This window comes from Carya illinoinensis, chromosome 8 (genome assembly GCF_018687715.1).
Source record: "Carya illinoinensis cultivar Pawnee chromosome 8, C.illinoinensisPawnee_v1, whole genome shotgun sequence".
NCBI classification, from domain to species: Eukaryota; Viridiplantae; Streptophyta; class Magnoliopsida; order Fagales; family Juglandaceae; genus Carya; species Carya illinoinensis.
In genome coordinates, this window is record NC_056759.1 from 1,900,172 (window position 1) to 1,914,084 (window position 13,913).

Below are 13,913 nucleotides of genomic sequence, written 5' to 3' on the forward strand. Positions count from 1 at the left end.
ATAGTATTTTTTCTTCTAAATTGATACCAAATATTCTTAAAAATCTAATAAAAAAATTTCAAAAATTAAAATTTAATGTTGTGCATCATTTTATTGCATCGAATTTTAATGTTACACCAATTCGCGCATTGATATTAATACGTAAAGTATATATTTAACGAAACGATATAAATTAAAGACAAATAATTTTTATAAGATATGAGATTTTATTCTTTTTTAAAAATTTTTTTAAATAAAAAAATTATCGATCTGCAAATAGGAACACAAAATCTACTTATATATAATAAAACTCTAACAATATTTTATTTATTTTTCAATTTATAATTTAATCCCAACTCAACCCAACCAACTGTACAAAACTCCCAGCAATTTATTTGTTGTTTTCGTAATTTTTTCTATCCAATCGGACGTGTCATTAGCATTGCAAATGGCCGTTGGCGGTCCCCGCCGACACAGTTTCCCATACGCCAAATTTTGTACTCGCGTGTATATATATATATATATATATATATATATATCTTCAGATGCTCGGTACCTCATTCAGTTTCTATCTACGACAAGAGAGAACTCCAAGAAAAGAAGAGATCCTACAGACGAGGCAAAAGCGTAAACTGTGGAAGAAGCATCTTTATAGCTTTATTGATCTTCATTGCCGGTCTATCTGGTAAAGCCTAATCGTTTTTCTGGTCATTCACTTCCTTCAACATAGAAACCCTAAGTGTTGTATCAAAGTTCTCTATATCATTGTGATTTTCTGTTCTCGGCGGAATATTTTTGTCATTCGGTGATGGAGATTGCTTGGCAGAGAGTCGCATGGAAACTGACCGAATCATTTTCTGCAATCTCTTCTATTTGTTGGTGTGAATATATTTGGACAAGATTTAAATTATCTTTTAGGGCATCACGATAATTGGCTCACTTATCGTTTGGTTGCTGAAAAACCGGGGAAAAAGATACGGAAATGGTATGAAGTTTTACTTCACTTTTATAATTAGTATTTTTCCTAGCATCGTTTATTTCAATTATTTTTTTTGAACTTCGTTTATTTCAGTTAAGTCGGCTATATTTTGCATTATTATTATTATCAGCATCGTTATTATTACCGGCATCATTATTATTGTTAATATAATCATTATTCTTCAATTTCGATTTCACACGATAACTCTTAAATGTTTCAATTTATATAATGGTACTACGTGAAAAAGATAGGAGTGTGATCACGGTAGCTTTACCAATAAACTAAAAGTTCTTTGTAAATAATTTGGCTTGCAGCTTAATTGACGTTTGGAGGAAGGGGACAGTATGTTTTTGGAGCTCAGAAACAATTTCTTGCTATCCTCTATACTTTTCGGAAGCGTTTGTCGCTTGATGCTCTGAGATTTTATTAACTTGGACAATAACATATTCAACCCCACGGAATGTTTGGTTGGCTAATGGCTTCGTAGAAGTACTGATTATTTGACGTTGCACAGTTTCAGGGTATGTAGATTTTTTTAAAATTGAGGGTGCTTTTGTTCATCTGCGTGCAGATATTGCTTTTGTCTTACATCTCCAGTTGAAAGATTGTTTTTCTTTTTATCTCTTCCTCTCCCATACTAGGCCATGCCTCGTAAAGTGAGTTATGGAGTTGATTATGATGAAGAATATGATGACTATGAAGATTACGATGTTGATTGTGATTTAGATGTAGAAGACAATGGTCAGTAACCTTATTAACTCAAAGCTCTATTTAATTGGTTAATGCTGCCTTTTTTCTTTCTTTGTTTTGGTTTCCTTTACCTGCTATCCAGCACATTGGCAATGTTAGAGAGTATGTATTTAATAATGTGTTGAAAAAATATCAGTCCTGTATGTAGATGAGATGGTAAGCAGATCAATTTTCACATTTTGCATGATGTTTGACCTGTTCTCAACTATTTTTTGCCACCTTTCCACTGTTTGGTACAGTTCTTATTTTCTGTCCCTGGAAAAATGAAATACTTGTACCAAGATGCATATGGATGTAAATCCAATTCTTATTTCTAGAGTTAAATGTGATCTCATTTAAAGAAAGGTAATGATAGTGGTAGCAATGGTTGTTGTGTGCATTATAGTATTAGAGATTAGCTGCTGACTGAGTTGGCTGTGGGGCAAAGTTCATAGGATATTATTTATCTAAAGCTGGTCTTTATCCACTTATGTTCTGCTTTAAAAGTAAATCTCTAAGATACGTGGATCCTCTGACATGTTTCTCATTATATCAAGTCCCTGATTTTTTTTTTTTTTTTCCTTTCTTGCACAGGCAACGTACCTCAGTCGAAGAAAGAAACTATTAAGCGTGGGATTTGGCGTTGCTCCATCTGCACGTATGATAATGATGAGAGTTTGTCTGTATGTGATATTTGTGGGGTTCTTCGTAATCCTTTGATCAATTATGGTCCCGGCAGTGATAAGAATACAGGTATGCTATTGTATCTTTTTATTGTAATCACATCATCTTACATTCTGGGAACTCAGTTTCTGAATGGATTGACTTCTGCTGATTTTTACTTTGTGTTATGGGGATTCCTGACCTCTGCTGATATTTAGTTTGTGCTACGGGGACACTTATGTCTCTTCCTTCCCCCCTTTTAGAAAATTCAAAATGTACATGTTGGGTTTGGTTTTGGGCAAGAGCTCCCATGTTGAACTAAATATTGTATCTCAGGTTGCCAATGCAGAGATCTTGTACCTGTCTTGGCACCACCTTGTTTTAGTGTTCTTGTTAGAATTTCTTTCAATTTTGTTGTGCTTTTAGAGAATAGATCTCTTTCATGCAGTTGAAGGTATGTGCAAAGATTCTGAAGCATCCAAAATGGCCAAGTCTCTATTTGCATCATTGCCACGACTGATACCCAAAAAGGCTGCATCATTTTAAAAGCAAAATGATGTTTTTCTGAAGGAAGAGGGCAATAGCTTCCACATGCATATGAATATGCAAGGACAATCTCATGAACTGCATAAGACATTTAGTACTTGTAGCCAGCACCATTTTAATATAGGTCTGCACATGTTCCACCTCAGATGTGGATATATAGAAGTAGAATAGACATTCCTGTTATTCTTGTAGTTGAACATACTTTTATGTCCATCTGTACTCGACTTTATTCTGTAAGTTGTAGTTTCCCTAGAGATGGCCATGTGCAGTGTTAGATGTGTTCTAACCTTACGCATGTTGACGATACAGCTGATTTCAAGTTCGATGCTCCCTCCCCACATGATTTGGTTTCTGATGGACTGCGTTCCTCCAAAAAGGTTTCAAAAGGTCTCCTACTGTTATTGCAGATATGATTGTCACTAAAAGTTCAATTTAAATTTTCTCTCTTTTACAATCCTTTTTATTGATATAGAAATATCCTTTCCTTTTGAATTCTGTGGAATTCTGTTGAGGCAAGTTTACAAGTTTACATGCTTGGCCCTTTTATTGAAGTGGACATTTAATTGTTGATGAATGATATGAAGAAGCTGGGTGATGAGATAATATGAGGTTGCTGGTTCAGAAACTCATTCCTTTCTGTTGATGAGATGCATTGAATTTTCTTCTTATAAGTATGAGATGCATTGAATATCACATTTCTTAGTTGGAAGGATGTAGGAATTCTCTCTTAGCATTTGAAGAAGTTTGACTTGCATTTTATGTCGATAGTGTGCCACATTAGGAGGATCATTCTCTAGAAAACTCAGCCTGAAATCCTTAGAATAGCTTCATTACATGATACACAGAAAAGGTTTTTTGATACATGCTCACAAGTAAAAAAATAGAGGTGTGGTGATGCCAATGGGTCCAAGACCATTAGCAAGCAATAAAATATAACTATAAATTTGTTAAATAAGGATGCATTTGCTTTTCTTTTAGTTGTTTATGCATTATGTGGGTAATTGCTTGGGGGTAGTAGTCAATTGTGCCTGTGCATCTTTCATCTGAACCGAAGTAGTTCAGTTCAGATATCTTAATTTTTTGATAGGGAAATATTTTTTACTATCTTATTCTGACAGATGAATGATAAAATGGTCCTGCCAAGTTAAGCATGGTTTGAATTTTTTTGGTTCTTTTACTGACAGCCGTTAGATTGATTTTGGGCTAAAAATTAGCGCATTACTGGTTGGTTCTGAATTGGAATAAAAACTCTGCTCGACTGTTGCTTCCAGTTGCAAATATACTTCTGTTTGTCGAACAAGCATTTTTTTGGTTCTCTAGTTTTCAAAGTTTTCTGAGAAATAATGATATGGATTGATTGAATATTTTTTAAAAGCACTTCTTTGTGTCTCTTGAGTGTAAAATGTTACTCTCTTTGTCTACTACTTTTTATTTTCAGCCTTACTACTCTTTACTTGCAGCCAACTCTACCGACTTGAAATCTTCAAGAGTTTCCTTAAGCATAAATGAGAATATTGGTGTAGTTGGCATAAAATCAAGTGCTGACAGGGCAGATATCTCATCTTCATTGATGCCGAAAGGCAGACATCATAGCGAGGATGTGATCAATTATTCAAAGAATGGTACAGGCAACATGCCATTGAGTGATAAAAGCTCTGTTAGGCCAGCTGCATTGACTATAAAAGGCAGACATGATGCAATAGATGAGAGCAGTAGTTCAAAAAATGGTAATGCCAGAGTGACTTGTTCAAATACTGAATATAAACCTGAAAATTGGATGCTCCCTGGCCAAGCTGAAGATACATTGAATCAACTGAATCTTGCAATTGTAAGTCAACCTTAATGCTAGGCTTACTATATAGGAAGTCCAGCTATTCATCTCCTTTATAGTTTATTTATTGTCAGAACACATCAGTGATGCCTTTTCATTTAATCTGTCATTATAGGTTGGTCATGTTGATTCTGGAAAATCAACACTCTCTGGTAGACTACTACACCTTTTAGGGCGAATATCACAAAAAGAGTTGCACAAAAATGAAAAGGAGGCTAAGTTACAGGTAAAATCACAATGATTTGTATATGGGTACTCTCAAGCCTGATGTTATTGTATTTATGTGGTGTTTGCACATCCAAGCAGGGCAAGGGCTCCTTTGCTTATGCTTGGGCTTTGGATGAGAGCACTGAAGAAAGGGAAAGGGGAATAACTATGACAGTGGCTGTTGCATATTTTGATTCCAAAAAGTATCATGTTGTTGTGCTTGACTCACCAGGCCATAAGGATTTTGTACCAAACATGATATCTGGGGCAGCACAAGCGGATGCTGCAGTTCTTGTCATAGATGCCTCAGTTGGTTCGTTTGAGGCTGGCATGGACAGTGCTAAGGGTCAAACACGGGAGCATGCACAACTTATCAGAAGTTTTGGTGTTGATCAAATTATAGTTGCAATTAACAAAATGGATGCTGTGGATTACTCAAAGGAACGTTTCGATTTGATTAAACAGCAACTTGGAACATTTCTCCGTTCTTGTGGTTTTAGAGATTCTTCTATAATATTGATCCCGTTGAGTGCCATGGAAAATCAAAATTTGGTGGCGTCTCCTTCTGATGTTCGTTTGCTGTCCTGGTGAGTTTCCTTTCATCCATCAAATTCTTGTGAGACGTCTTGTTCCTCTTCTAGGTCTTCATACTTTCTGTCAATGGTAACTTATGCACCATTGTGCAGTAGAAACTGAGCTTAAGATGTATACAATTTTGGGAAAAATTTCTTATCAGTATTTAACTGAGGAGGAAAAAAAAATACAATACTGTAAAATAATTGGAAAGGTGACTGAAAGTAAACAGATAAAAGTGAATGAACATTGATGGATGCTAAAGTATGATGTAATGCTCAATGTTCCCCGTCTAGGCCAAATCAAGTATGCCACTAATCTGTCCATGTTGGGATGGTAGCTTTTTTCATCTCCATCATGGAGAATTTTCTTCTATAGATTTTAATGATGTGCAACTGATATTGCAAATCATTTTTATTTTTGATATGTTGATTGGAATGCAGGTATCATGGACCTTATCTGCTGGATGCAATTGATTCCCTCCAACCTCCTATGAGAGATTTCTCAAAGCCTGTACTTATGCCCATATGTGATGTTCTTAAGTTGTCACTAGGGCAGGTGTCTGCCTGTGGTAAACTAGAAGCTGGAGCTCTCCGAAGTGGATCCAAGGTACACATAGAGTAGTATTGGAAGCTTTCATTGATAGGGGTCCAATTTTTTATCCTCCAAAATACCAAGTTCCTTGTATTAACATCTTAGATTTATACTATTCTAGGATTTGCATATATTGTTGAGTGAAGCTAAGCTTCCTTGACTCAATAAAATTTTATTTTACTGATTAAAAAAATAAACTTCCTTGATTGCATTTAGATTGTAGACTGTGCTGCGTTATATTTACTAGGGACATCTGTAATTGGTATTTGCTTGAATTTATTTTTACTCAGTCACCTGGATAATCTTTGGTTTGATCAATTTATTGATTGCATAGATAGCCCATTTCTTCATCTTGATAGAAGTGATTCGCACAATTGGATGACAGTTCGTGCATGTACAAATCCAGTATGTTGTTGTATGTCAGTGACAAAAATTGCTGGCTTTATTTGGCATCTGTTTTCTTCACCATCCTTCTCTCTACTGGTGCCATAAACCCTGACTGTAATGTGTGTGATTGCAGGTTCTAGTTATGCCATCAGGAAATGTAGGGATAGTGCGTTCCTTAGAACGTGATTCTCACGCTTGTTCCTTTGCAAGAGCTGGAGACAATGTGGCTGTTAGTCTGCAAGGCATTGATGGGAGCCTTGTGACGGCAGGGGGCATGCTATGTCACCCTGATTTTCCAGTTGCCGTTGCAAAGCATTTGGAATTGAAAGTCCTTGTTTTGGATGTTACCACCCCAATTTTAATTGGCTCCCAGGTGTGTCTTTCTACTTACATGAGATATCGATATTGTTTTCGTTTCACTATATTGCTTGTCTATGGTGAAAATATTATAACTTGAGTGGAATGAACAGTTGGAATTTCACGTGCACCATGCAAAGGAAGCTGCAAGAGTGGTCAGAATGTTGTCTTTACTTGATCCAAAGACTGGCAAGGTGACAAAGAAGGCACCTCGTTGTCTTACCACAAAGCAGACTGCTGTTGTTGAGGTGAATTAAGATGACAAAACATGTGCTCCTTTGATTTTAAAGTTCAATTGATACAATTCAGGTTGTGTCAGGGAACTTTGGTTTTGGCTTTGGTTTGACCTTTGGTGTTTTTTTCTTTTTCTAAAACAAACTTCAGGTGGCTTTGCGAGGCCCTGTGTGCGTAGAAGAGTTTTCAAGTTGTAAAGCTCTTGGGAGAGTGTTTCTAAGAGCATTAGGAAGAACAATTGCTGTTGGGATTGTAACCCGAATAATTGAGGAGCAGGATTAGTTGATCGATTAATGACAATACCATTTGCATAAGCTGTTGCAACATTTTTGTTCATTCTCTCGTCTCCGTACAGAGGTAAGAACTGTTGAACAGTAATGCTGGGGAGACCTTCGTGACAGGAGCTTAGTGATGGGCTCACGAGGTTTCTGTCAATTTTTATTTGGGTTTGTCTATGGAACGTGCATTATACAAGAAAGGTATAGGTCGAATTATTTATATACCTGTACTTTTGTAAGATATTTTATTAATTATTTTATGCTATTTATTTAAACTCAAATCACTTGACGTTCTTCCATTTGAGTCCCGGAAGAAAGAAAAAGCTATTTGTCTACGTCTCTCTGCTGTATCGAAAGCGACTTGGACATCTCCTTCCATTTACTCAAATGCTTGTATACTTGGAAAAAGCATGGAATGGCGGGTGTTCGACTTTGGAGACACGAGCATCATGCATGCATGCATGTATGCAAGTGTAACTGTAAGATATCTCATCTCTCTCTCTCTCTCTCTCTACGCATTCTCTTTACTATTAACTTCTCTCTGACTTCTACTAAGAAAGGTTCTTAATAGAAAGTTTCGTTTTCTGTTTTACTTAAATAAAAAATAGAAGTGATTACTTTCTCTTTCTAATCTGTGTCGATGCGATTCCCTCTTTACCCATTCTCCAAATATATGGTAAGAAAATTATTTACAGTTCTATTATACTATTGATAAAAATCTTATTTACCGATATAAAAAAAATAATATGGTATCGGCAGGCAATTAAACTATGCTTGTTTTCGTGTTTATTTTATGTCTCATAGTCAGTGTTGTTCTTTTGTGTCATGACTATCAATTATTATATGTTAATTCGTATCAAATGTTAATGCAATTAATGAGAAATTATTGAGATAAACTAAAAAGAACAACGAGCCATATACATCTCCCAAAATGCAAATTAGGCTGAACAGAACATAATCAGGAATATACAAGTTATTATATGAGTAAAGATATACATATAATACATTTTCACAATATATTTTACAACAATAATGTAAGATGAAGGTATTTTGTAAAATGATGTTATTTTTATAAGGTGTTTTATACAAATACTTTTTATTTAAAATATAATTATGTAAAGTATTGTGACAAATATTGCGTGAAAATATTTTCCTTATTTATATATTCATAAAGAATATGAAAACTAGAAGTCTAGAAAACATTTTACAAAACGGGTGGATAAGACATTTTCGGTGAAAAAAATTCAATAAAGATGGTTCTTACTTTTAGACTTTTAGTCAAGTAGAAGGGCATTTACGTCAATTAACTTAAGAAAAGGTGTACTTCTAAACTTTTTAAACTCAAAAGGAAGGAGATAAAAGAGAGGAGAGTCAAGACCCTCTACGAACTCCTGAAAGTCTCAAACAGACGCCCCCAATCCCACCCAATCACCGACACGAACCAAAGAGAACGAACTTTCCGTCTCATATCTATCTGGTTTCCTCTGGACTCCAGAATAATACTATATTTAAGGTTAGTCATGTTCGATTTCAATGTTATTCATCACTTTGCATGTTCCAGTTTGCGTGGGGGCTTGTGTGTTTTCTGAATAAAAGAAGATTTTTCATGGGTTTTAGTTGATTTACTGGGTGTCTTTTGAGTTCACGGAACGCCCGTGATATTGGATTTAGCATTATAAATTTTCCATTTTAATTTTAGTTCGTTATGGTTACGTTCTAGAGTCGCTTTTGTTGAATGCCCATGATTGTGGTTTGATCGATTTTTTAGTGAGCAGCTATTTTTAATGAGTAATATCTACTAGTCTGTCTATTAGTTAGTACGGACTGCGGGGTCATTCGTTAACTCGGTGATTTTGGGTTTGAGGACTTTTATCAACCATTATGAAATCTAGGTGGCTAATGGATCATTATGTTTTGTACCATAATTTTAGGTCAATTGGGATTTTATCACCAGTGTCTATTTCAATACTGTATATACATGTAATTGTATGCTTGGGCTTTTATTTTTCTGTGTGGCTAATATCTTTATTGACAAATATATGATTGCTGAAATTTTAGTTGATTGGTTTCAAATGATATTGTGCTTGTCCTATTTTATTAAGTGATCGGAAAAATTGGCAGCCTAATCTTTTATTAAAAAAATATAAATTATAATATTTTTCTTTCCATATGTTTGTTGGCTATGAGGGCCTGTTATTTATTTCTCATCCCCTAAAACTAAGCATTTTGATTTCTGTTTCATCCGAGCAATATAAATGAAACGTATGGTATAAGCTCTTTTTGGCTTCTGAAAATAATTCTACAAGATAAAATCGAATGAGTTTTGAATTTTTTCTTGTTGGTTTCCAGAAAGTGAAAAGGTCTTATGCACTAGGCTTACTTCATTATTCTTGAAAATGAACAATGTATTTTTATGTCTACCAACTTAAAGAAGCACTAAAGAAGCATTTTTAGTGTAACTAACAACTTGTAGCTACTTTCATACGTCTACCATTGTTTTCATCATTTTTTAACTAACTTCCACTTACTGTTACGTTTTGTGCAGCTTTGTATGATAGCATGTTGTTCTACATAAAGGACTTGTTCCATTTGGTTTGGCATAAAAACTTGGCAAGTTATCCCTTGTATTTCCATCACTTTTTTTGTAACTGACAGTTGTTATCTGAGGAAAGTGAGCTGCATGCTATCTGCTTGTACATTTTCAATTCACTATTAGCTTTATGGCCTTAAGACCTTTGTGTAAAGGAAGATCCAAACCCAATGTATCCAACATGGAAGATATTCGATTAAATACTACTTGGGAAGATGTGTTTTGCCCGATATGCTTGGAGTTTCCGCACAATGGTGTACTTCTTCAATGCTCATCTCATGAGAAAGGATGCCATCCTTTTGTGTGTGACACAGACCATTTGCACTCAAATTGCTTAGACCGTTTCAAAAGTGCGTATGGTATGTCATCAGCTTCAACATCAAATGTAACTCCCACAGAAAACAGTGAGCCAGTGGTATCTGAAGGCAACTATAAACCAAGTTGTCCCTTGTGTAGAGGAGAGGTTACTGGGTGGGTGGTTGATGACAAGGCTCGTCTATATCTAGATGAGAAGAGACGTTATTGTGAGGAGGAACAATGTAAATTTATGGGGACGTATTTAGAACTGCAAAACCATGCTCGGCTGGAGCACCCGCATGCTTGTCCATCAAAGATTGATCCTGCTAGGCAGATTGATTGGGAGAATTTCCAGCAGTCCTCTGAGATCATAGATGTTTTGAGCACTATTCATTCCGAAGTCCCACGTGGTGTGGTTTTGGGAGACTATGTAATTGAATATGGGGATGATGAAACTGTAGATGAATTTGAGGACTTCCCCGGGGATGAGGGGAATTGGTGGACCTCTTGTATCCTTTATCAGGTGTTTGATAACTTCCGGAGTTCTAGAAACAGAAGAAGGTCAAGAGGTCATACAAGAAGTGGACATCACCGTACAAGTTATGATAGTTCTATTTCTGATGGGGGTTCTGTAACGTCTGTAGAATATTCTGATTATAGGATAGATGAGACTGATGATGATTTTGTGAATACAAATGCCCCAAGGGATAGCTCCCATCGTCGCAGGTCGGTATTGCTTCTTCTTTTATCTTAATCTTAATTGTCTTATGGCATGATATTGTTATGTCTGTTGTCCATTGAATCTTAAATTTTATTGCTGATTGATCTAATCTCTTTCCATTGGTCAGATTTCTGCCTGCTATTAATTTTGTACATCAATTTTTTCATGACATGAGTTAATTGACATGACGTGGTTCATTAGATTATAAAGTTACTTTTATTACAAAGTAGATCTAACAAATCAGATGAAATCACATCAGTTCATGAGATTATTTTGCGTAATTCTTTTGTGGATGTAGCAATCTAAAACAACCCCCCCCCCCCCCCCCCCCCCCCCCCCCCCCCCCCCACCCAAAAAAAAAAAATTATAAAAAAGAAGAAGAAATAAACTCTCAACTTTCTTAACCATTGTCATTGTATGGGTGCAAAGAGACATGGAATGCTACACTTTTGGAAATCTTGGTTCATAGCATCTAATATTTTATACAGGAAAATTAAGATAGCATTTCCTAGCTCATTAATTTATAAAAATCTTACACGAGTATTTCTGTTATATTCACAGTTCTCAAAGACGCAGTTCCCGCTTCTATGACAATTAGGTATGCGCTGCCCATGGATCCTCTTTATGCTGGCTATTGTTTACTATACAATGAAAATCTTTGGTCATTTTATCTTGTGTCGTATAATATAATTGCATCTCCAAGCATAATCATTCCCTCCGTTCAGTAAATTTTGACTATAACCCTAATCTTCATTGTTTGGAGTGAGAGGGCATATTTGGCTATTCTGTCTTTTTTAGGCATATAACTTGTTTTTCTTTGACAGTGCTTGCTTAGATGTATAGTGAAAAACAGAGGAAGTAGAAAACACTGTATGCTTGCTTCAGATCACCTTAATGTTATAACATGCAAAAGCTCATCTGGATCTCATCTTGCAACATTTGTGATGAGATGTAGTGATTATACATGAACTAACCTGACAATCCATCTGGTCATGTTATGACTGCTTCGGTAAACTTCATCTCTCTCTCTCTCTCTCTCTCTCCTCTCTCTCTCTCTCTCTCAGGGGTGTTCAACCGGGTATCCGGGTATACCAGGGCCGGAACCCGGGTTCAATATCTGGACCGGGTTCTGGCCCGGTTATATCCGGGTTTTTCTGGTTTTTTTTTTTTTAACTATCATTCTGTTATTAATTTTTTTATGTTGAAAAAAATGATATTGACTTGGCATCCAATAGAATCCAAAAACTACAAATGATATTGACTTGGCAGCCTTTTAGTTCTAAAGGCTACCTAGATTGCAAACATTGAGTGGACAACCAGAGCCATTTCTTACCAAGTAAGGAAAAAAAAAGCCATTTCTTATATAATAGTGCAGTGCTTTATATGCGACCAATCTTGCAAAACTCTCAATGATTTGCAATATGCTATCAATGCATCAATCAAAAAAAAAAAAAAAAAAAAACTAATATCAAATTAGAACGGATCAAAGTTTGTATAGATCATGATCTTGAATATTAAGATAAAAAGAAGGAAAATGTAGAAAAACCACAAATTACAGAGGCTGTAGTTGAATCGTGGTCACAAACATCATAAGCTTTTAGAACTTCAATAAAACCCAAATTTTCTCACCGACTCAACTGGGTATTCTCAGAAGCCGTAGCTAATATCTTCTCTGTCATTGTCATCCCAATCTTCACTTGTAATTAACTAAAATCATGTTCATAAAATTCAAAAAACTATCAAACCCACTAACCGAAAAATTAATGTTAATGAGATACAATGATACAAACCCAAATGAGCCATGGGTGGAAATTATTGACAGTGATGCAAAAGCAGAGCATCCCAAATCTTTGTGCTAAATAAAAAAGATCAAAAGGGGAACAAGATTTAAACCAAGTTTATTGAAAACATTTTGAAAAAAAAGGGGAAAGAAAATTACTTTCATGGAGACCTATATTCACACCCCAACCTTGGGTCTCCTTCCATGAAGGCAAAGGTTTATAGGTCTATTGCCCATTGCAGAGCGTGGTTGCTGCTCTTTGAGAAGGCCATGGCCACACCTATTTTCCTATCCTCACCATTTACTGTCGTCTCAAAGCTGCTGCTTCCTCCTCTTCTTCGGCTACCTTTGGCTTTAGTAATGGTCTGTCAGATCAAGAAAATCAAGAGCAATAGGTTTGGCGTTTGAAAAATACATGTTGGGCTTTGGATTTTTTTTTTTTTTGTATTTTAAATGCAAATGGATTCTCCATGAAGCTGGCTTGAGACCCCCTGCAAATCTAAAAAGAAAAAGAAAACGCCCCCACGACTGATGAGAGCGAGAGAGAACGAGGCAAAGATAAAGCGGCAGCTAGGGTTTCGGAGTCAAAGATGAGAGAGAGAGAGAGAGAGAGAGAGAGAGAGAGCCGGGGGGGAAATAAATGAAACTGGGTATCGGTTTTTTAATCCGGTACGCGGATTTTAAATCTGTACCTGGATCGCATAGGTCCAAGTTTTGCAATCTGGGTTTCGGCTCGGATTAAATATGGGCCGGAACATGGAATCCGGTTTAAAACCGGATTCCGGATAAAATCCGGCCCGTATGAACAACCATACTCTCTCTCTAGTTCTGATGGATGGGGAGAAAGTATAATAACTATGTAAAGTATTATCTTACCAACCTCGTCATGGCTAATATTGGTCATTTTATCTTAAGTTTTGCATACCTCTTCCGCACTTCAAAAGATAAATTACATACAAAAGCCGAAACAAAAACAAAAACGATTTGAGCTTTGGCCAATTTCGAAGTATTTCCTTATGTGGGTAATGTCTATTTAGAGGAATTATGTAAATTGGAATGGGAATTTTCGACGCATGTGTGGTCTAAGACACATACATAAAGCATTCTTCTTGTTTGGAGAAAGTTCCATACTCAGAAACTTGTGGTAAAGCATATACATGACTGAATG

At 36.0% G+C, this 13,913-nt stretch overlaps 2 protein-coding genes across 3 annotated transcripts; both read left to right on the plus strand.

The window, feature by feature from the left end:
- The first annotated feature begins 518 nt into the window (after positions 1-518).
- LOC122319382 (HBS1-like protein) lies at positions 519-7,638 on the plus strand. Of its 2 annotated transcripts, none has more exons than XM_043137436.1 (12): positions 519-664; positions 1,273-1,479; positions 1,600-1,699; positions 2,282-2,440; positions 3,206-3,283; positions 4,357-4,724; positions 4,843-4,953; positions 5,034-5,521; positions 5,951-6,116; positions 6,622-6,861; positions 6,959-7,093; positions 7,230-7,638. In XM_043137436.1, the coding sequence occupies exons 3-12, from the start codon at positions 1,603-1,605 to the stop codon at positions 7,359-7,361; spliced, it is 1,974 nt and encodes a 657-aa protein (XP_042993370.1). In that variant the 5' UTR covers positions 519-664; positions 1,273-1,479; positions 1,600-1,602; the 3' UTR covers positions 7,362-7,638. The 2 variants fall into 2 exon arrangements, with proteins under 2 accessions (XP_042993370.1, XP_042993369.1); XM_043137435.1 differs by having other exon boundaries at positions 524-964.
- A 221-nt stretch (positions 7,639-7,859) lies between these two features.
- On the plus strand, positions 7,860-11,979 carry LOC122319383. The gene is made up of 4 exons (XM_043137438.1): positions 7,860-8,870; positions 9,903-10,970; positions 11,527-11,563; positions 11,790-11,979. Exons 2-3 carry the CDS (start codon positions 10,078-10,080, stop codon positions 11,561-11,563), a joined length of 930 nt encoding a protein of 309 aa, XP_042993372.1. The 5' UTR covers positions 7,860-8,870; positions 9,903-10,077; the 3' UTR covers positions 11,790-11,979.
- Positions 11,980-13,913: the final 1,934 nt, after the last annotated feature.